Source organism: Gymnogyps californianus, chromosome 1, assembly GCF_018139145.2.
Source record: "Gymnogyps californianus isolate 813 chromosome 1, ASM1813914v2, whole genome shotgun sequence".
Taxonomy (NCBI): domain Eukaryota; kingdom Metazoa; phylum Chordata; class Aves; order Accipitriformes; family Cathartidae; genus Gymnogyps; species Gymnogyps californianus.
Genome location: NC_059471.1, coordinates 102,141,919 through 102,163,389, shown reverse-complemented (window position 1 = coordinate 102,163,389; position 21,471 = coordinate 102,141,919). Strand labels below are relative to the sequence as shown.

General features: G+C 45.2%; 2 protein-coding genes across 2 annotated transcripts in view; both read left to right on the top strand.

The window, feature by feature from the left end:
- Nucleotides 1-2,828: 2,828 nt before the first annotated feature.
- MRPS6 (mitochondrial ribosomal protein S6) overlaps nt 2,829-21,471 on the top strand; it is a 46,424-nt gene continuing 27,781 nt past the window's right edge. Inside the window, exon 1 of the mRNA XM_050915322.1 lies at nt 2,829-3,007. Coding sequence (XP_050771279.1) covers nt 2,963-3,007 — 45 coding nt within the window. The 5' untranslated portion in view covers nt 2,829-2,962. The remainder of the gene's footprint in view (nt 3,008-21,471) is intronic.
- On the top strand, nt 2,949-20,570 carry SLC5A3 (solute carrier family 5 member 3). The gene is made up of 2 exons (XM_050915312.1): nt 2,949-3,007; nt 16,846-20,570. The coding sequence occupies exon 2, from the start codon at nt 17,148-17,150 to the stop codon at nt 19,287-19,289; it is 2,142 nt and encodes a 713-aa protein (XP_050771269.1). The 5' UTR covers nt 2,949-3,007; nt 16,846-17,147; the 3' UTR covers nt 19,290-20,570.

Below are 21,471 nucleotides of genomic sequence, written 5' to 3'. Positions count from 1 at the left end.
ACACACTACATCAGTAGCAAGAAAGTCAGAAAGCATTAGGAACACCCACAAAGATATGGGATGTCGCAGATGTATGCAGTGGTCACTCCATGAGCGAGTGTGCATAGCTATATGTAGGGATGATGCACGAGACCAGAGGCCCATACATGTGTGGCATTCAGACACAGATAGATATAGTCACGGCATCTGTGTTGCTAATATGCATGAGAGACCCTCAGGCATACAGATCTCATTCAGTGAATATATGTAGGAATGGCTGTCTGGGAGTGTGTTTATTAGATCTCATGCACAAGTGTTTCTGCATGCGTGAGCAAATCCCAGGCACAGATATAAGTGGACTCGGGCTCAGTCTTATGTTTGCGGGGTCTTGAGACGCAGCATTCAAGTATGAGTGTGGGTTGGATTCACAAAAAAGGGGGGGAGGGTTTGTTGGCCACATGCAGATGTGCGTTTGCAGGGCTTGCATGGGGAATGTAGTTAGAAGTGAGTATGAACAGTGCATATAAATGTATATCCAACTGAGCATTAAATATTGGCATTTGAAAGCGGCACTAGATATTTCAGTATATAGACTTGGGGATTTGCATAAAGTTCTGCGTGTGAGAAAGACTTCAGGAACAGGGACTGAATGCATTTCCTTTTTTCTGGCAGAGGAGCGTTTTAAGCAGGTAGAGCGTTGGTAGAGCGGCAGGGCGTAGGGGTTTCATGCTGTGGGAAGAGAACAGTGTGGCTCACGCGTGACTGTGCCACCACTGGCAGGCTGCACCGGGAGGGTGGGAACGGCTGTCCGATCGTGTGTGTACGGCAGGGATACCTGGGCATTCTTGCCTTCATTGGGGACCATCACTTACAAACAATCTGGATTTCCTCTGGAACTGACCGGGCACCTATTCAGAACAAGGAAGCAGCTCAGGCCAGACAACACCATATTAAAAAAAAAGCAAGCAAAGTAACCCAGGGAGAGCTTGTATGTGGTAAGCACCAACAGGTAGTAAATTATACCTGTCAGCTGACTGGCAATTACTGCCTAAGAACTGGGGGGGTGGGAGTTTGGGAATATGTGTAAACAATTCTGCATAGGCAATTCATCCTGAACAGCTGGTAACTTGTAACGGTACACAAAACAGCTCCTAGCACTCACGTAGGCTTTGTTGTGCCTGTAGGGCACAGGACCTGTAGGGAACTACCTAGAACTCACCTCTGCTTCAGACGAGGAAGGCCCACAGCACTACCAGTGCTAGCTGTGCTGCAAGTCACGATGGAAAGCGCTGAGAAAAGTTTTCAGCTAGCGCATACCTGCACCTGGGATTCGTTTCACCAACTATGGTGTCACTCCTGTGCAAGCGGAGCAAAAGCAAGTGACCCTGCTTGTTGGTGTGGAAGGGCATGGCTGGGGTTCCCAGGTCAGACGTTGAGGCCTCTCTTGATGGGGTGAGGCTGGTATTTCATAGATAGATATTTCACTAAAGTTTTTAATCTCAAGATCTGCCTTCTTCCCTGCTTCCCCTTCCCCTTGATCCACAGCACGGTGGCTCTGTTCTCTCACCCCCTGCCTCCCTCTTTTCTGAGAGCAGACAGGGCCAAGCAATCAGGGCTTCAAAACCTTGGGCAGAAACTCGGCGTGAGTTTGCTCTCCTTAAAGCCAGCCTGCGTGTTGGGCGCTCTGGAGTACATGTGAGTGCGAGGGAAGGGGGTACCCCCGGAGGGATGGGTCCCTGCTGTGGAGGAAAGAAATACTGTCGAAACCAGCCTGATGTACCACCAGGCTCTCCACGTTCCCCTCTTTGGTGGATGCAGGTGGTTGTAGGCTTCCGGCACAGCCACAGCTGGACACCAGTGTCGGATGGGCTGCTGACAGAGGGTATCTGTGTCGCTGACCTTGATGGCTGCATGCAAGTACAATGCCAAGGGTGCACACTGAGCACCGCCGGCTGAGCAACGTTTGCCCAGAAGCTCCCTCGCCGGGAGCACCCAGGCATCAAGGCCAGCCATCTTCCAGCCACGCAGTTTTACCTCGACCACGCCGCCCCTCGGGTCCCTGCACCCAGCCCGCTGCGGGCAGGTCGCATCCACCTGCACTCCTGTCAGCGGGCGACAGGCACCGAGGCGCCCAGAGGCACTGGGACGCGGAAGGTTCTGGAAGAGCTGTGGGTGCCCCGCACCTGCGGCCCCGGCCTGCCACAACACCCTCGCCTCGCCCTCCGGCACAGGGGCGCTTCTGCCCCGCCGTGCTGCCCGCTGCCGCTGCCAGCCCACCCAGGTGCGCAGGGACGACGGCCGCAAGGCCGCGGGTGCCGACGGCTGGGAGCCAGGCGGAGGCGCCCCCCGCGCCGCCGGCACCATCCTCCCCCCACCCCCATGTGCGGTCTCGGGTGTGTGTGTGTGTGTGTGTGTGTGTGCGCGGAGCGGGGAGCGAGGGGGCGGACACAGTGGAAATTTCCACTCCCTGCAGCAGCCACAGCCGCCGCCGCGGCGGCGGGAAGGAGGAAGGCGGACGCAGGCCCCAAGCCGCCGCAGGGGGGGAGGGGGGGGAGGAGGGCGCGCCCGCGCCGCCGCTCGGCCCGCCCGGCTGGGGCCCACTCCTCGGCGGCGGGTGTCCCCCGCCCGCTCCCCCTTCCCCCTGGGCCGGGGCGGCCTGCGGGCGGGCGGCGGCGGCCCCCCGGCGGGCGGGCGTGTGTGCGGCGGAGGCGGTGCTTGGCGCGGACAGGGGGCGGCGCGGCGGAGCCTGCGCAGCTGCCGGCGCCCTTTAAGCCGCGCCGCCCGCTCACCCGCCCGGGTGTCTGTGCAGCCTGGGAGCCGCGCGGGCAGGAGCCGCCGCCAGCACCGCCTGCTGCCGGGGACGCGCCTTCCTCCTCCGGTTACCCCCCCTTCTCCGGCATCGCTGCTACTGCCGCCGCCCCCTCCTCCTCCCCACCCTCTGCCCCGCCGCATCCCCGCTCCTCCCGCCACAGCCAGCTCTAAGATGCCCCGCTATGAACTGGCTTTGATCCTGAAAGCCATGCAGAGGGTGAGTGAGGGAGAGGAGACGGGAGGGAGGGAGCCAGGTGGGACCTGACAGACACCCCCCCCCTCCCCGCCCTAGCCCCCGGCGTCCCCTCGCTGCCTCCTCTCACCGCCGCCGCGTGCCGGCCTCCCCGCCGCAGCCGCGCGCCTGGCGGGGCGGGGGACGGCCCGGCCGGCCCCTTCCCCTGGGGCGAGCCCTGCCCTCCCCGCCCTCCTCTCCGCTCGGCTCTGAAGCCGAGTTGCGCAGCGTGCTTCGGGCTCCCGTGTGTCTTTCTCTGCCCTCTTCCCCCCTTCCTCTTTTCTTCTTTCCCCCTTCCGCTCCTTTGGAGAGTTTGCTTAGCTGCTCCCCTAGAGCCGCAGTCCCCTTCCCTCCCCCCTCCCCTTCGGTCCGCAGGTAAGCAGATCCCACACTCAGCGAAATAGATGCGTTTCTCCTTCTCTTATCCCCCTCTCCTCCCCCGCCCCTTGCCTGGTGCAAGTGAACTTATGCCTTTCCTTGCCCCTATACATTGGTGCTAGCACGTCCCCCTCTGCAGCACCCGCGCTTTCCATTGCCGTGTGCTTCACCCCCACCCCCCGCACCTGCGATGGCTTCGCTGGGTACCTTGCTAGGTCGCAGCAGCCCCACGCTAGGTCCCCTCGCCTCTGGGAGGCCTTGCGGTGAGCCTTGGTGGGGGAAAGCAAAGGCTCGCTCCAGCAAGCTTCCCCTCGCGGGGTGCCAGCTCCTGCCTCTCCAGCCCCTCTGTGTACCAGGGAAGTCTCAAGAATTTTCTTTTTCTTGCCGTTGCTCACACCAGTTGAGCTCTGCTGATACGGCTTGCCGTATCGCCCACGGGAAGGGTTGCTAGCCGTTGCCGCTGTTTTTGGCAGCGTGATGATAAGCCGTGGTGTGAGAAGTGAGGTTATGTGATGCTCTTTCTATTTTACAAGAGCTGAATCGGTGGGGGGGGGTGTGTGTGTACTTGTGTGTAAAAATAATAAAATAGAAACATCTCTGTTTAGGTGGGACCCTTTATTTGGAAAATAGTAGCTGATACTGGCCCTTCTGTAGTACTTTCTATAGCCTTTGTTTATCTGCCGTTTTCCAGCTTAATATACAGTGCTGGTGTTGGAGTGTAGCAGCACTTTTGCTAGGCTGTAACCCTTCTATCTGACCCAGTGTGGACATGCTTGCATTTAACCTTCATTTAAATGAACGTATGTATTTGTCATAAAATAGCAGGAAGCTAAATAGCGTTGCTGTGTTTCTTTTGTAGTTACGGGAGCATGTCTTCATGTATTACATGTGCTACATATACTAGTACATTTCCATTCATTTTACATGTACCATCCACATGTCAGGGTTGGTTTTTTTTTTTTAAACTTGGCTTAACTGCAGAAGCTGTAGTAGACTTCTCAGGTGAGTCCTCTAGTGGAGAAATACCGCAACAGGGAAAAAATCTGGTGACATTGCTGCACCACCTCACGGAGCAGCATTTGCGCTGACAAAACATGCTGCTTTTGGATTTGGGTTGTCAACATGTGATTGATTTTTTTTTTTTTTTTAAATTTTTCTTCAGACCCCTCCCCATCAGTGTATAAGCCATAGGTAAGGTGATGAGATGCTTTTTCTATACATGCTGTTAATGTGGGAGATGCATTATGCTGTGCGGATGCTATAAATGCAGAGCAGGACAAAGCGTAGCAAATCTGACATAATACTGAGACACGAATAAACTGACTACTCTGAAAGGATGCCATGGAGTGCAGTCTGATGGAAAGGATCTTTGGTTCCTAGGATCTGAGCAGAGATATGCAGGGATAAGCTTTTAGCTGTAAGATGCTTCTAATGAGCATTGATGCACTCAGGATTTAACGTCTGCAACCTTTTCCTCTTTGAAGTTTGACTCTCTATTATGTTCTTTCCTGATAGATGTATCTTAAGGTGTTTTTTAGCTCTGTGATTATGTTAAAACACTTAAGTTTTGGTTCAGGTGTACTGCTGTTTTTAACCTACCCTTGTAGCTCAAATTCAGAGAGTCTATCTCTAGATGCTGTTTTTTTGTTGCTGTTGACAGTACACCATATCTAGGTGCTTTTTTGTGTTCCAGTATCTTGCTACTGATGCCTTTCTTGTGTAATGAGAACACTTGAAAAAAATTTCTGTAGTGGTTATATGCTACATGGTGCTGCTGAATCTTGGCAAAGGGGTTGCTCTAATGACCCCCATAGCAGTGCATAATCTCGACTGTAATGCTAACTTAAATTAGTCAAAATATGGAGACCTGAATATGGGGATAATAAAACAGTGTGAAATTACAGAGTGAGTACATAACTCCTTCCTGTAGAAGTTGGAGAGATCATATACAGTCCTGAATAAATTACACTGCTGCTTAAGCCTAGTGCTTCCTGACCAAGCTACCCTGGGCAGGTGTTCACTGTTCTGCCATGGCAGTCCCTCTGTGTGGTGACTGTGTGCTCTGGTGCCTACTTTAGTCTGAGGCTTGAGCAAGTGCTGACTCTTCTCTTTGTGTCTGTGGCATCCTTCCTCATCTCTGACAGCTCCCCTGCCTTGCAAAAAAAAAAAAAAAAGCCCCTGCCGCCTGGCTTTCTTGTGCTTTAGGCCTGTTGTTAACTCCTGTGAGCTCCCTGGCAACTTGAGCGCAAACCTTCTCAGACCTATAGTCTGGTAGACTTTCATGGCTCTCTTCAGAGGCAAACTTTGTGATTCTGTGGGGTTTCCCCCACCCACAATGGTTTTTAATAGTTACCTTGGCATTTTCATAGATGTAGGCAAAATAAATCTCTCAAATTCATTTTCGTTGCTTTAAACTCTGTTGCTCCCTAGCACTGCTTCTGTTCAAGTCGGGGATCCCTCCTCATTCTTATCTTGCATGTGGCTTCTGTTGTGAACCATGGAGTCTGTTGTGCAGCAGGTGTCCTCCCTAGCCAGCTAGCCTCGACATGGTTACAGGGTGAGCATGACCCCTCCATCCTGCCTGATGCTCCATGTCTCCTTGCTTCTTGGCAGACTTCCTCAGAGCCTCTTCAGCTTTCCTTTTGTGTCTTAAAAATGCAACACCCAAGAGCTTGGGGTGGGGGGCGGGCAAGGGCGAAAACTTTTACTTTCAAACTTTGTCACCAGTTGTCTGCATGTACTTTTCATGAAAGCTTGTGCCTTTATTCTGAGGTCAAAGCTGAGCAGCTGTTCTCTGTCCTGTTTTGTAGGTAGTATATGATCAGGTAATTGACTTGCACTAGAAATACCGTATTTGTAAATTGCCTGTGGGCAGAGTCCTTGATCAGCAGAGACCCCAGTCAGTGACTCTTAGGAAAGCAATAATAAAAAACCCTAAAAGCACCCCCAAAATAAATAAATAAAAACCTACTTCTCTGTGGTATCGCTGTATTTGAAGAGTAGCTGCAGTGAGGGACTTGGATTGTGTTAGTCTGTGTGTGAGTATATGGAGGAGATGCTTTGGGAAAAGAAAGGTATGAGGCCAGTGAAGTGACTGGAACTTAGGGTGGAAATAATGAATTTTGCCTGTGTGTGTGGCTTTCTACACTCCAGCATGCACATGACAAATAGTACAGTGAGCTTGGGGAGTTTGATGGCAGACTTGTTATCAGTAGCGTACAGATGTATGTAAACAACACGTTGCCTACCCTCAAGAGCCCAAGTCAAAGATTACAATTGTGGTGAAGGTAGAGGTGCAAAATGAAGACGCAGCTGTTCATGATCTATACTTTGCTATTCATAGCAAAATGTGAATTTCTAATTATTTCTAACTTTCTCCCAGGAGAGTCATCTTTGGCTTTCAGTGGGGGGATTATGGCAGAGCAGGACCTTCAGCAGGAAAGGGTAGTGACCTGCTAGTGAATTAGCAGGAGCGTCGCTTGCTGGAGAAAGGAGAGCTCTTCAGGGAGGCTTCCTCTTCCTACCCTTCTCGTCCTGCCGAAACTCCCCTGAGAGCCCGGGGAAGGAAGTGGGGGGGAAAGGGAAGGAAGAGCTGGAAATGGCTTCCTATTGCTCTGATGCTGTTTTGCAGGCTGACCACAGGGCGGCAATGCGAGACACCCTCCAAGGAAAATTGGCAGCCTGGGGAACCTAGGACAGAGAAGGTGGCAGTATTCCCATGCTGTTCTTGCTGCTGCTCCACACTTGCGAGCTGGGACACCCGTCTTCAACAAAACAACTTTGTAACTGGAACTGAAGTGAATGGACAGTTTGAAAATACTTTATATTAGAGTATTTCACTAAAAATGAGGAAGTGTATCAATCTTTTATTAGCAGCATACTCTTCTCCCCCACTTCACCTGTAACAAAGGACAAATACATAGTATGTGTCATAGTCTAAAACCTAATTACCTTGTTTCAGCAAATACCTGGACTAGGGGACCTATTCACCCACCTCTGTAATACTGCAGTGAATCTGGGCTCTCAGTTTGACTGGCGTGTTCACACAACGTAACTTGTCTTCATCATCTGTTTGTTGCCTTTGGAGTGAGTTGCTATGTTTCAAAAATTCCCTACCTGCTGTGGAGATCGTTAGCTATTTTAGGAAAGCCAAAGTAATGGGCAGTAGTGTTGCTTGACATCTTGACTATTACACTTAATTGCTGTGTAGGCAGCTGCAGCAATTGGGCTTTTGATATCTTAGTTGCTAGGAAGAAGGGGGGGAGAATGAAGAGGGCAGTAAGCAGGCAGATACTGGTTTTATTTTCTTTCCTTTCTTTCCTACGTGTTCTTATAGTTGAATTGTACATCTTCCCTGCCCCTCTCCCCTACTTAGCAGGTTCAAATTACACAAAAGTTTTCCTCTGTTTCCTTTGACTTTTTTAGTAGGCTGAAACAGGCTTATTTTCACAGTATTATGCCTAGCAGGGAAGGACCCTTGTGTTGGGGCTGGTGCTGGAAAGAAGACCAAAGAGTTGGAACTAAAAGACAAGATTGGAAAACAACAAGATCTAGCGTTGTTTGGAGCCAGCTTTTTGGTTTCTGCCTTAAGCATTTCCATAAGAATAACTCGATTTTTGAAGTGTGTGATACAGACAGCATTTGGGAATGATACCCTCTTGGCTGATGTTTGCCACTCTTCAGTCTTAAGACTTGAGAGCGGTCCTCTTCTAAGTTTCTGCTGAGTGTGGGATATGTGCCTGGCTTGGGTGTGGGGGGAGGTAGAGGATTATTCTCTTCTACAAAATAGTTTAAGCCTTTTTATAGCAGATAGTTGTTAGCTAGGTGAATTTGGTGAAGTTGTCCAAAGTGAGTACTAAGTTGATGGCAGGAATAAGGGACTTGAAAGCCTCTTGGTTTATACAAGCTTCTGCAGTGTATTGAGTGATGTGCTTGAGTGAGTGTATGTAATGGGATGCTGTGGTTAACTCTGCCACTCTTGTTCCCTAAGTGGTAGAGCTGCAAGCCTGAGCGCTGAGGCAGGACTGTGGGCAGGCCCTTGTGCCCGTGCTGGGACTGGCAGACTTCAGTGGGCTTTGGCTAGCCCCTCTTCAGTGGGCAGGAATGACAGCTTAACCTTTTAAGATATGACTTCTCCTCTTTGCCCCCGTTACCTACTTAGCAATGTGGTCTTCTCTCTTGGCTGTGTATGTCTCCTCATTTCTGCACTGTGTGTATGCATACATGTGGATGCATCATGTATATGAACAAGGAGATGCTTGTAAACTTCAGCATGAGAGCAGATTGTCTATCCTTTAACTCTTGAAAAAGAAGGAAGGAGAACCTGTTGTGATAAAATAGCATTCTTGCTCTCCATTGTTGTAAAAACCCTCAAAAGTGACTGACTGTTTTAAAGATGTCCATTATATCATTTAGAATAAGCTGTTAAATTAATTCAAGTATGAATGTGTGTATATGTTTGCTTTCTTCTAATACATCATACATACCATATTTTGTAATGATGGAAGTTCTTGCTTTCTTTACATATTCTTTCAGAAGCTGATTTCTCCAATTCCCTTGTTCCAGAGTCATAACGCTGGCAACTTCCACCCAAAAATTACTTCAGTGGTTGTTAATTATTGTTCAAGTAACTTATCTTGCTTTTTGTTGGGCTCCAGCCAGAGCAGGCTGCTAATTCTTTGAGCCACAGCTGCCCAGACCTCCTCTGCTGCAAGTCTGTGGCAATGTAAGAGTTGCTTATGTGAAGTAGTTGCTTGATAGAGCTGCATATACCAGCCTCTGTGGTGCTTATCCGAGGGCAGCAGGAACCACTGGGCACCAGGTTGTTCCCTTCAAAACCATCTGCCCAGCGGACCAGCAGGAATATCTCCGGTGTGCATTCTGTAGAAGAGCTGATAAGAAGCTGAAAGGGGGGAAAAATAAAAGTGAGGACAGATAGGCAAAATATAACTGGTTATGTAGAAGTGGAACAAGAAAGATGGGAAGTAAAAAATATGCAAAGTGAGGCAAGATCTGTGTAAGTGAAGGACCTGTACTGTGGGAGCACTAGTGCAAATACTGGTGCTGGAAATGAGATACTAAAGAAAATGCATCACTCCTGGTGACGAGAGAGGAGGGAAAGAAGCAGAGAGTGTAAAGGAAGGGTCATGAACCCTAGAAATATGATTGTGAGGCACTACGTAGAAACTATTGTTCTGCTATTTCTCACATCTCTTTTTTTAATCCTGGTTTGTCCACATGCAAGCCAGTCCTTGTGCTTCAGTTATGCAAATATCTAAGGAATAATAATTAAAAACCAGAGGTATGTGCAGAGCATGGATACAGGAGGGGAATGTGTTCAGTGGAGTTGATGTGTTTGAGACTATTAGAAAAATAAATCAATATTTGGTAGCTTTTAATATACATGATTCAAAGCTTGATGTAGAATAGCACTAGTTGTTTTATAACCAAGATAACTTTATTTAAGCCTTGTTTTGGTGTTTTAAAATCCCCAAGAAGGATCAGAAATTTTGTAAGAGCACCCAGCAGACTAGGAAGCTTAGCGGGCCTCAAACTTAAAGTCTAGGATTATGTATGTCCCTGAAACTTCTGTCTCGCCTTTCAGTAAAACTTGTGATGCTTTATGTTTTTGGAAAGATTGTGGGCAGCCATAAATGTGATGGGAACTTGGGGAAGCCCTAAATAAGCTTAATAAGTCTGGTTTTATTTTTTTATTCTCCCTAGAAATTCTAGGAAGAATTTCTTCCTAGTATTTTGCCTGACACTTCCACTACTCCTTTCTCATTCCCCAAGTAACTTCTGAAGCCTGTACTCTCCTAGCCAAAATCCTCTTCAAATAGGGGGAACCAGCACATTTTTATAGGCTAGGAGTATGCCAGTTATATCAGTTACTGCTGAATGGTGATAACCACTAAATGGATCACATCTTTGTGCCTTGAAGCTAAAGAAAACGGTCATCTTCAGTAGTGGTGGAGATTTTACAACACTTTCTGATGGTGTGCTTCTAACAGGGTGATAATGTTTGCCCTCTACATCCAGAAAACTTGATTATGTGGTCCCAAATCCTCTACAGAAATCAAATACTTGCATGTTTATGCTTGTTTTACCCATTCTTTTGCTGTTGCTCTTAGTGACAAAGTACTTCATAAAACTAATTCAAGTAAATAGTACGTGCCAGTGGCAGTGAAAATGTTTGTGCTTCTGAAGTTTAGGTTGCCACAAGAAGGAATTTGAGTCTTTGGGCTCAGTGTTCCTCTGCAGCTTCCAACTTAGTATGTCAGCTGACGTCTTGACACACTTACCTGGCAGGGAAGATTCTGCCTGATGCTGCATGTTGCCAGAATCTTCTATTTTTTGCCATCTCCTGGAGGAGACACCCCCTCCCACCTCCATTAAAACGGCTTGCTTTCCCTGTTTGCCCTGTTGTGCTCTTTGTTACTGTTGACCACATGCCTTCTCAGTACCCTCTTTCCTCTTCTGCTTCCAGTTCCTGTGTAGAAGGAAGAACGTCATCTGTCTGCAGTTGCAAAGGAAAGCATGGTTTCCTTGCTGAGGGATGGAGCTGCTTATAGTGACAACCCATCTTTGAGCATCCGAGCCTCTGGTAGTCATCGGCTTGAGTTATGGCAGAGGCATGAACGATTCTGCTTATTTGCCAGGGAAGAGTGGCCCAGTTCCTCACCAGTACTGAGCAGCAGCTGTACTTTCTGCTCTCTTTAGAGAACCCAGATAACATCTCACCCGTGTAAACATAAGCCAATTCTTTGGGCTGACAAGGGGAAAAGGAAGTACTTACCTACACATTTTCTTTAAACTAATAGTCAGTTTAACTTGAGCTGATGGACTAGTCTTTCTTAAGACCCGAGTAAGATTACTACGGTATGTCTAGGTAGGCATGAGAAGATAGTCTTTCTTTCTGATATATCTTTATTTTAACAAATAAAAAGGAACTTTCTGTCTCCTTTCTTCTGTTCCCAGCTTCGCCCACCCCACCCCCCTTTAGGTGTTTGGAGTTTTTGGAAGAACAGTGGAAGCGAATAAATCCACTATTCCTGGCAGAGTGCTGGGGACTGACTCATGGGGAAAGAAACCATCCAAATGTGAATGCCACAGGCAGTGGCATGAAGTGGCTTGCTGAGGCACTGCTAGTGATGTAGGTTTCAGAAAATAAGCCATCTTCCTCTTGCTTTGCAATTCAACAGTACTGTAGCTTCTGTTGTGTTTAGAGTACTGAATGAGCACTGCAATAAAGCTGTATCCTCTTTCTTCTGCTTTTTTTTTTTCTCATTAATTTGTGACTTGGTGGGAGACCTAAATAGGTGTATACACTTGGGATGGGGCGGGGTGGGGGGGAAGAATGGTTAAAAACAAAAACAACTAAATTGATCTACTGCTGTAACACTGTCAGTCACAGTGCCCTTCAGCTTCAGTTGGCCTTACAGTACTCCAGTTACTGCTTCTGTAATAGTCCACAGTAGCATTACATTTCTGACTCGCAAATGCAGTGTAGTTCTGTTTCTTCTGCTGAACTGCATGCTGTGAGGTTACTTATTTCTCTCATGTCTCCTTCAGCAGTCCTTTAGAAAAGAATTGAGAAGAATGTATTGTGGAGCAAGCTTCTTTTTCTGATGCTGCAGTAAAATGAAGACCAGAAATGGAGCGATTCCTGAAACCTCAGACAAAAAAAAGGGCATTATGTGTTTATAACAACTCCTTTGAGTAACTGACTTGAACCTTGCACCTCAAATTGGACTTCTGTGGTAGTGATGATTTGTAGAGTTGCCTCTGCGGCACCTGTGTTCTCCAAGGCCAGCAGAAGTGTTGATGCAGTGCCACTTTGGGGCAGCAGAGCATGTGTGGCAAACAGGTTAGTCAGGTCGCTGCTGGTTCAGGTAACTTTAAGTGTAGTACTCTTCTACTCCAGCCTGTTCAGCTGCTGGGAATGCCAGTCCAGACCTTAACTCAAGTTATTTATTAGATGCTACAGGTCAACTGCTGCCTCTGAGCTTTCCTGCTTCCTATGACATACCTTGTTTGTCTCAGGTGGGATTCCTGCCCGGCTCTTCTGCCCCAGCTCCTGGTTTACAAGGGAAAGTCCTGAAACTGCGGTCCTGGATGTTTAGGGCTCTGTTGAGCGGCTGGCGTGGATAGCCTCTGCTTTCTCAAGGGCATGTACTACATAAGGATAGGTTGATATGTGTTAGTTATTCCATGAAGAACACTTCTGCTCCTTTTTTTTGTGTTCTAGAGTGCTGCAATAAATGGAACGAAGCTTTTTCCTCTTTTTTTCTGAGCTAGGCTACCTCAGACAACCTTGTGTTTACTGTGGAGCAGTGAACAGGTAGGAACTCACTTGTGTGTCCCTAGCAGGTAGCCTGCAGTGTGAGCAGGCCAGACAACATGCTTGAGGGGTTGAATCTTGTACATGCCTGCTCAAGGCACGAGACTTTTATTCTTTTTTTTTTTTTTTTTTCCTGGGAGAGAGATTGTTAATATTTTCCTTGTAGATGTTGAGCCTGGCAATCTGGGTACATTTCTTCCATGCAAGTGAGTTGTTTGGTAGGTAGAATGCTACCGGTATGAGTTTACCTCTGCTTGAAGAAGGTGGAGAAAAACGTTGTTTCTAAGAAAGAACCTCAAAACTACTTTGAAGTCTATGAACAAAGTTAAGTGTGTACTTAGTTTGCTAACAAATGATAGCAGTGGACGCTCCTGTGCGATACATGGGCATCTGCATCCTCAAATTAACCCTTAAAGTGTTGCCCATTGGGACTGACTCTTTAACTGTAAGAGAAAACTGAAGTCAACTGAGAAACTTCCCAGCTGCCGAGAAGAGAAATAGACTGAGCAGAAAACAAATAGCAGTTTGTTTCTGGCATAGTTAAAGACCTGTCTTATTAGAAAATCACTGTGGAGAAAGTTTTCCTTTAAAACAATCATACAAATTTCTCCTAAAAATCCCACCCTAAATCTGCTTCACCTTATCTCTTCAGGGAATTGCTTGAGACTTTTTTCCTTAAAGGACAGGCTGCCTGTTAGAGAGACATATGCATTGTTTCACCAAAGCTGTAGTCCTCTATCTTCAGACAAGAGGGAAGCACATTGTTTTGTGTCTTTGATATGATCCAGCCAGAAAACAGCCTTAGGGGAAAAAAATTCACAGTCCTTGGCAGCAGCACTGTCTTTCTTTTTTCTGTCAGTGCCACAATGTACGCTGTTCTAATAACTTGAGATTAAACTCGCATGGGGCGTCTCAAAAGTCCTTCTTAAGACTTGAGGTCATAACTTGCTGAAAGTTCAGAGGGATGAGTCTCATTTTCGTAATGAAAAAAAGTTCCAGGGTTATTTTAGAATTAGGTCTAATAAGAAACTGGTACAAGAAGCTACTTTAGTACAGTAATTTAGTGACAGTGCAGCAAATTTGTAGCGGCTACTGAAAACTTTCCACCTTCCTGCTCAAGCAAGCTGAACCCTGCAAAATTCAGATGTTGATTACAACGGTGATGGTTCAGGTCTCTGTAGACTGATTATTTCAAATGCATGGTCTGGCTGTACCTTCCAGTGGAAAATACTCAAGAAACTTCACATATTGTTTATTTTGGTTAGAATGAGCCCATTGTAGTTTGGCAAGTATCCTAATGGAGAAATGTCACAATTTATTCAAGGGCAGCTGCATCTTCTACTTACACACTTTTCAGAGGGATTGAACATGCTTGTAATAGTTATACTATGAGCTGGGTACCTCTTGTATCAAATAGATGTAGTTTTAACAAATATTTTTGTGATTTATGCATTTACTGCACAGTATAGTTTTGCAAGGTCATTGATTAACCTACAGGGAAGATGGTGGGAAGTGAACTAAAGTTAAAGTCTTAACATTTTTCAGTAACAGAGCAGGACAATAGAAGAGGAAAAATATTGGTTATTACTATTTCTTTAGCTTGCCCATTACTCTCATTTTCTGTATAGTAGTTTTTCTTCTTTTCACTGTGTCTGAGTAAAATTTCTTCTTCCCCTTTCCTTAAAATATTCATAGTTTTGGTATAAACATTATAATGTAGTTGCATTTGAAAATTTAGCTGAATATAGTAAAAGACGCAACACTGTTAAAGTGTTACTCAAAAGTGCTTAAAACTAAGTATAGTACATTATACGTGCATCTGATGGTGTCATATGATCTGAAGTGTTTATAATTTTGTGTTGGATTAAACTAATAGACCATTTAACTACTGCTGCATTTGCGGGTGGGGATAAATGTGAATTCTTCTATGGAAGAATTTAAAATACATCTGTGGTTTGAGGCTTATGAGCATGATAAATTTAGCACACTGCTGTAATCAGTCTATTTTGTGCCATGTCTCTGTAGTCTCTCATTATTGGCTATAACTCCAGCAGAATGAATATCTGTATTCTCATGTGGGTTTGTGGTGGTGGTGGGGAACCCTTATTATCTTTTTTGATTCTGAACTACTCTTGAAAAACAGCCAGCTTGTACGAATAACATGATTGTGAATTTCTCCTTAAGGCTGAAGTTGTGGTTTGCTGTAAGCTATTTTAAAAATACATCTGCCTTAATGAGAAGTGCACATTCCTATATCAGCACTGTTGCTGCCTTCAGTAATGCACAAAGTAAGACAGAGGGGGGAGTGTGTGCATTTTCAACCTTAACTATAGTTTTTATTATGATCCATCTGAGAATTTGTAATGTTTTTATTTACTCTTTTTTTAAACAAAACGAATATGCTACAGGGATGCTAAACAAGAAACCGTCCAAATACTAGAATATGTTATCTGGGTGTTCGTATTAATCATAGATGAATTAATAGGGAAATGTGAGCTTCAGCATAGTGCCAAAGCACTTCTGCAAATGAAGTGGAAGGGGGAATGCTGATGGTTGTAAGACTTCTAAGACTGGTAGACCTTACAGTCAGAAAAAAGATCCAGTGATTTTTTTTTTTGTGCCTACATTACCTTTACCAGTGGGTGGGAAAGAGGAATGGAGTCAGACTCTCTTCCTTACTCTTCTGTAATAATCTTAGAATACTAAAGATTTGTGTTCTGATCTTTAGACTAAACCAGTTCTTTGCTTTGGTCTTCTCTTCCCCTGCTGTGCTCATTCGGTGTAGGAAGTAGAAGAATCTTACGTCCAGCACTCTCTAAACCCATTAAAAGGTTTTGGATGGGTATAGGTAAATGATACCTCCCAAGGCATAAATAGGAGATAGGAGCATCCTATCTCCATGGCAGAGGTAGGCGCCAGTGTGCAGTTCTTCAGTGCCTCTTCCTTTCCCACCTGTCCCGTTGTCTGCCAGCAAGTCTTTTTATTATCCCCTTCCCTCCACTTTGAGTGCTTCAATCCTGCTTGCCTAAATGAATGCCTGTTTCCTGACATGCTTTGATAGAATTGGGTGTGATTGGGGGTTCAGGAATAGAGCAGCAGAGTATGCTTTGCCTCAAAACCTTCTACCTCTGATGTTAGTGATCCTCTTCATACTTGGATGCAAATGGACGGTCCTGGGAACATTGCTTCCTGGCATCCTAGCAACTGTGACTGCTACTAAAATCCATCTGGTTCTCCCTCCTGTGCCTAGGGTGCTCCCAAAAAATCTTGAAACCACATGGATGTGGGTATCAAAAGGCACGTGGCAGATAGCAACACCCTAAAGCTCGATGCCAGGTGTAGTTTTGCTTTTGTCACTTGCTTCAATGGGACTTTTTCTTCACTTAGATTACGTGGGATATGCATGAAGAGCTTTCAGAGTAAAATGTAACCCTGTGATCATCTGTACCCCAGACAGGTGCAAACTCGTCTAAAACCTGTGGAATAACCTTGATTCTCCAGCTGATCTTAAATTTATGTTGTTTTTTGACAGTGTTGTGACTTCACTTTGATATTTAGGTCTAGCAGCCAGCTGGTGTCTCAAGTGCATGCATGTGATGCCAGGATCTATCAAGATTTGTGCATGCATGTGATGCCAGGATCTATCAAGATTTGTGGGGTGCAGTGCTAGAGCAATACAGGAAATGACTAGCCAGGTTAACGCTCCTTAGCGGTGGTTTTTTGTTTTTTGTTTTCCTAAGATTGCTTGAAAGAGGAAGGCCTGTTTAGTGGCTTGAGAAGTAGACTTGTGAGACTCTAAAGAAAAATAAAATGTATTTCTGTTCCTTGCCTTATTCTGGGGAATTTGGGTCATTTAATACTCCAGAATTGCTGCGTCCCTTAAGGTACTTGTAAACATTAAAGTTGACTTGTGAAAGGCATTTCTACTTAGTTCTACAAATATTTAATTTTGTGTATTATGGATTGCATAAATACAGGAGGAAATATAAGGGGGAAAAATCTGTGGTGTTCAGTCATTGTTTTACTAGACTTCAAATTTTTTCTCATTACTTCATGAAATTCTTCTCTAATTCAATCTTTGTCTTTTGTCTTTGCTGCCTTGCAGGGTTGGTACAGTAGGCCTCACTAAACTTAGCTGCAACTAAGAATTTCTCCTACATCAACTGAGTTAAGGCTGATGCTCTTGTGGAATGTGGATTAAAAGTGCGTGCTAAGTTCCAAATTTCCATTTGAGAAGCGGAGAAAATAAATGTACCATAACCACCAGCATCAGGACAGCAAACCAAGGGACAAAGAATTTGATCCACAGTGTTGATATATGTTAACTGGTTCACGTGTTGCTTAAAAGACATTTGCTGGGGGGCGAGAAGTGGACGTCAGCTGTGCGAAGTCATTTTGTTTACAAAAATGAGGGCTTCTTTGGAAACAGCAGACATTGCCATTGTGGCGCTGTACTTCGTGCTTGTAATGTGCATAGGTTTTTTTGCCATGTGGAAATACAATCGGAGCACCGTAAGTGGCTACTTTTTGGCAGGGCGTTCTATGACCTGGGTAGCTATTGGTGCATCTTTATTTGTGAGCAATATTGGAAGTGAACATTTCATTGGGCTCGCAGGATCTGGAGCGGCAAGTGGATTTGCAGTAGGTGCATGGGAATTCAACGCCTTAATGCTTTTGCAGCTTTTAGGATGGGTCTTCGTCCCAGTCTACATCCGGTCGGGAGTATACACCATGCCTGAATACTTGTCCAAGCGTTTTGGAGGGCATAGAATTCAAATATATTTTGCAGCATTGTCTCTAATTCTTTATATCTTCACCAAACTCTCAGTTGACTTGTATTCAGGGGCACTTTTTATTCAAGAATCGCTAGGTTGGAACCTCTATTTGTCAGTTATCCTCCTTATTGGAATGACTGCACTGTTGACTGTGACTGGAGGTCTTGTGGCTGTCATCTACACAGACACACTTCAAGCTCTGCTTATGATTATTGGTGCCCTCACACTTATGATCATAAGTATTACGGAGGTTGGTGGGTTTGAAGAAGTTAAAAGAAGGTACATGTTAGCATCACCAAATATTACGTCTATCTTGTTAACCTACAACATTTCCAATACCAATTCCTGCAATGTCAACCCAAAGCCTGATGCTCTTAAAATGTTGCGTGAGCCAACAGATGAAGATATTCCCTGGCCTGGATTTCTGTTGGGACAGACCCCAGCTTCTGTCTGGTACTGGTGTGCCGATCAAGTCATAGTTCAGAGAGTTTTAGCTGCAAAAAACATTGCTCATGCCAAAGGATCCACTCTGATGGCAGGCTTCTTAAAGTTGCTGCCAATGTTTATTATCGTTGTCCCAGGGATGATTTCACGAATACTGTTTGCAGATGATATCGCCTGCATTAATCCGGAACACTGTTTTCAAGTCTGCGGGAGCAGAGCTGGCTGCTCTAACATTGCCTACCCACGTTTGGTGATGAAACTTGTGCCGGTTGGTCTGCGGGGACTGATGATGGCTGTGATGATCGCTGCACTGATGAGTGACTTGGACTCGATATTCAACAGTGCCAGCACCATATTCACACTTGACGTCTACAAACTCATTCGGAAGAGCGCGACGTCTAGAGAACTGATGATTGTAGGAAGAGTCTTTGTTGCGTTCATGGTAGTTATAAGCATTGCCTGGGTCCCGATAATTGTAGAAATGCAAGGTGGTCAGATGTACCTTTATATTCAAGAGGTAGCAGACTACTTGACCCCACCGGTGGCTGCTCTGTTTCTTATGGGTATCTTTTGGAAGCGTTGCAATGAGCAGGGGGCTTTCTATGGCGGAATGGCCGGGTTTGTTCTTGGGGCGATACGGTTGATACTGGCGTTTATCTATCGTGCTCCGGAGTGTAACCAGCCAGATACTAGGCCAAGCTTTATCAAAAACATCCATTACATGTATGTTGCGACAGCTCTGTTCTGGATCACTGGGATTGTGACCTTTGTAGTAAGCCTCCTCACGCCTCCACCTACAAAGGAGCAGGTTCGGACGACCACTTTCTGGGCCGTGAAAAACAGGAACGTAAAAGAGAACGCCGCAAAAGGGGAGCTGTACAAAGTGCAAGAAAAGAGCATCCTCAAGTGCAATGAAAACGCTAACCATATCATTCCAAACGGCAAATCAGAAGAAAATATTAAAAATATTAAGCCGGAGGATATCAATCTTCTGGTTACTTGCAGAGATGACAGCAACCCAGTGATTTCTGTGAGTCACTCTGAAGTCGAGACACCAGTTGATTGTTATTCGAACGGACAAGCAGCTTTGATGGGGGAGAAAAAGCATGAGGAAGAGACTGATGATAGAGAGAGACATTTGAAGTTCATAGATTGGTTCTGTGGCTTTAAAAGTAAAAACATGAACAAGAGAGCTGTTCGGGAAATGGAGGAAGAGACTGTTTGTTTACAAATGCTGGAAGAGACTCCAAAAGTTAAACTATTACTAAATACTGGACTGGTCTGTGTCTGTTCGCTTGGAATATTCATGTTTGTCTATTTCTCTTTGTGAGTGAATAGTGAACTTTTAAGGGTATGGCTAAACATACAGAAGTTGATACAGGTCTCTGGAGATTTTGTTTGTTTTGTTTTGGTTTTTTTCTTTTCAAATAACATAACTGCAACCCAGGCATTGTTTACGCTATAATTGTAAGATCAACTCAACTTTAGCCTATTTAGAGACAATTTGAGACATGTTGTCCTATCTCTGCTGAAAGCAGAATGTGTCATGTGGTGTCTTTCTCTTTTTTTCCCTTTTTTTTTTTTTCCATTTGCAGTACTAACCTTCTGTTTTTTCAATGTATACATGTATAAATATACCAAAGGCAGGCAGGTGGCTGTGTTTGAAGTCAGGCAGTTACAGAGCTCAGTCAGCATTAAGATGAAGATAACAAGTAATCATTTACCAATGTGTAAAATCTAAATGATTAAAGCTGTGTCGAAAGATTTTTTTAAATGCAGGGCTGCGATGCACAGCGCTGTGTAGTCGTTCTTTGTAACATAGCTGTATTACCTTGGCCAACTCAGCACTTTTAAATTTTGTTCACTGCTTCTAGTTTTTTTCAGTTTGTCATTTCTCTTACTGCAACAACAGGAAGATATTTTGTCTCATCTTATAGCACTTAAAACATGACAGCTATTAGTAGTTTCTGTCTTTTTTTTTCTCTGTAAGAAAATTCTTGTCTTTTGATTTTTATCCACTGTAAATTCCATTACTGAAAAGTTGCTGTATTTAAAAAAAGAAAAAGAAAAAACCCTGGAGATGACAAACTGGCAATGGAGGAGAGGGGGAAAAGGAAAAAGAAATACTCTTTATTTGGGTTTTGTAGTATATTGAAATAGAAGAGTATATATTCAGCCTCTTCAGTCTTCAAACCTTTAGGACATAATTAGGGTTAGCCTCTTTTTAGAGAAAAATCTGTACATAGGTTCTACCACATGGGAAAGAGAGAAGTGTGAGCATGTCTTCAGTTTGGTAAGCACACTGAAAAATAACTCTTTTCCTCTGCTATGTATGTCTAGAAGGAAATACTCTGCAGCCCTACCATTGCTGCATACTGAGTCTGTAAGGGGAGAAAAACGAGTGAGAAGACAAGAGGAAGGGGAAGTCGGGGAAAGAGGTGGAAGTGGTCCTTATTTTCCAGAGTCCTTTTGCCTCATGTCTTCTCCCACTTCCCCTTTCACCCTGTCAAACCTCCTTTTTTAAGGAATGACTCCTGAGGGATTCTGTGTCAGGAGATAAGGAGCGTGTGCAGTCGTAATCTGTGTCGGCAATTGAGGTCTGCCCTTACCATTCTTCAAAAAAAAAAAAAAAAAAAAAAGAAGTGAAACTTTTCCCAGGCGATCACAGATGATCAGTAGGTCTCGAGATGCTGAGGTTCTTTTCTCCTGAAGGATGGATGCCCGAGGCAGGGATGAACAGTTTCCAGGTGTGGAGGACGTGTGCAACAGGTCGGTGGAGCTCAGCAGACCGAAAGGTTGCAGAGCTCGGTCTGCTTCCCCCTTGGTAAAGCGGGAGAAAATGTTGCCATCCTGGGTGCTCTCGCCTTTACGCTAAACTAAGTCAGGGCCTGTTTTCGGGCGCAGAGGCCAGCTGACAGTGTGTGGCTGCACTTGTACTATTAAACTCCCTTACCCTCCAGGACAGAGTGGTCATATCCAGGCTTCCCGTGAAAATAATTCCTCCAGTTGTCTTTGCTCCCGAGCTCGTCTCAGGACTTGTTTGGGAGAGCACGAACTGGCTAGGCCAAAAATGGTCTGAGGGACCGTGCTGATAGTTCAGCAGCATCGATTCAAGGGTCCAGCAATGTTTCCTTGGCACATAAACAAGAACCAAGCCCTATGGGTGAAATAGTTCTGTAGAAATGAAATTTGGGTTAATCCTGCCTTTGACTGCTGGAGAAAGTTTGCTTTCCAGTACAGTGGTGCTGTAAGCTGCAAACTGTCCAAATAGCTTTTAGTAGTATGATGTATAATACATATTTTCAGATAAATGATTAACTTCCATTTTTGTGGGTTTTTTTGTTTGTTTGTTTTGGTGTTGCTTTTAAATCAATTGAATCCCATTCATTTCGAGACTTTAAACAGAGGCTGAGACACCCCACCTTTCTCCACTTTGTTTAGTTACTGCTGCTGGAAAGTAGACTACTCTTAACTGGAAATACAGTAATAAGTGTAGGAGCGGTGTTACAATA

Coding starts and splice junctions, on each gene's coding strand:
- SLC5A3 (XM_050915312.1), top strand. CDS start 17,148: ATGAGGGCTTCTTTGGAAACAGCAGACATTGCCATTGTGGCGCTGTAC.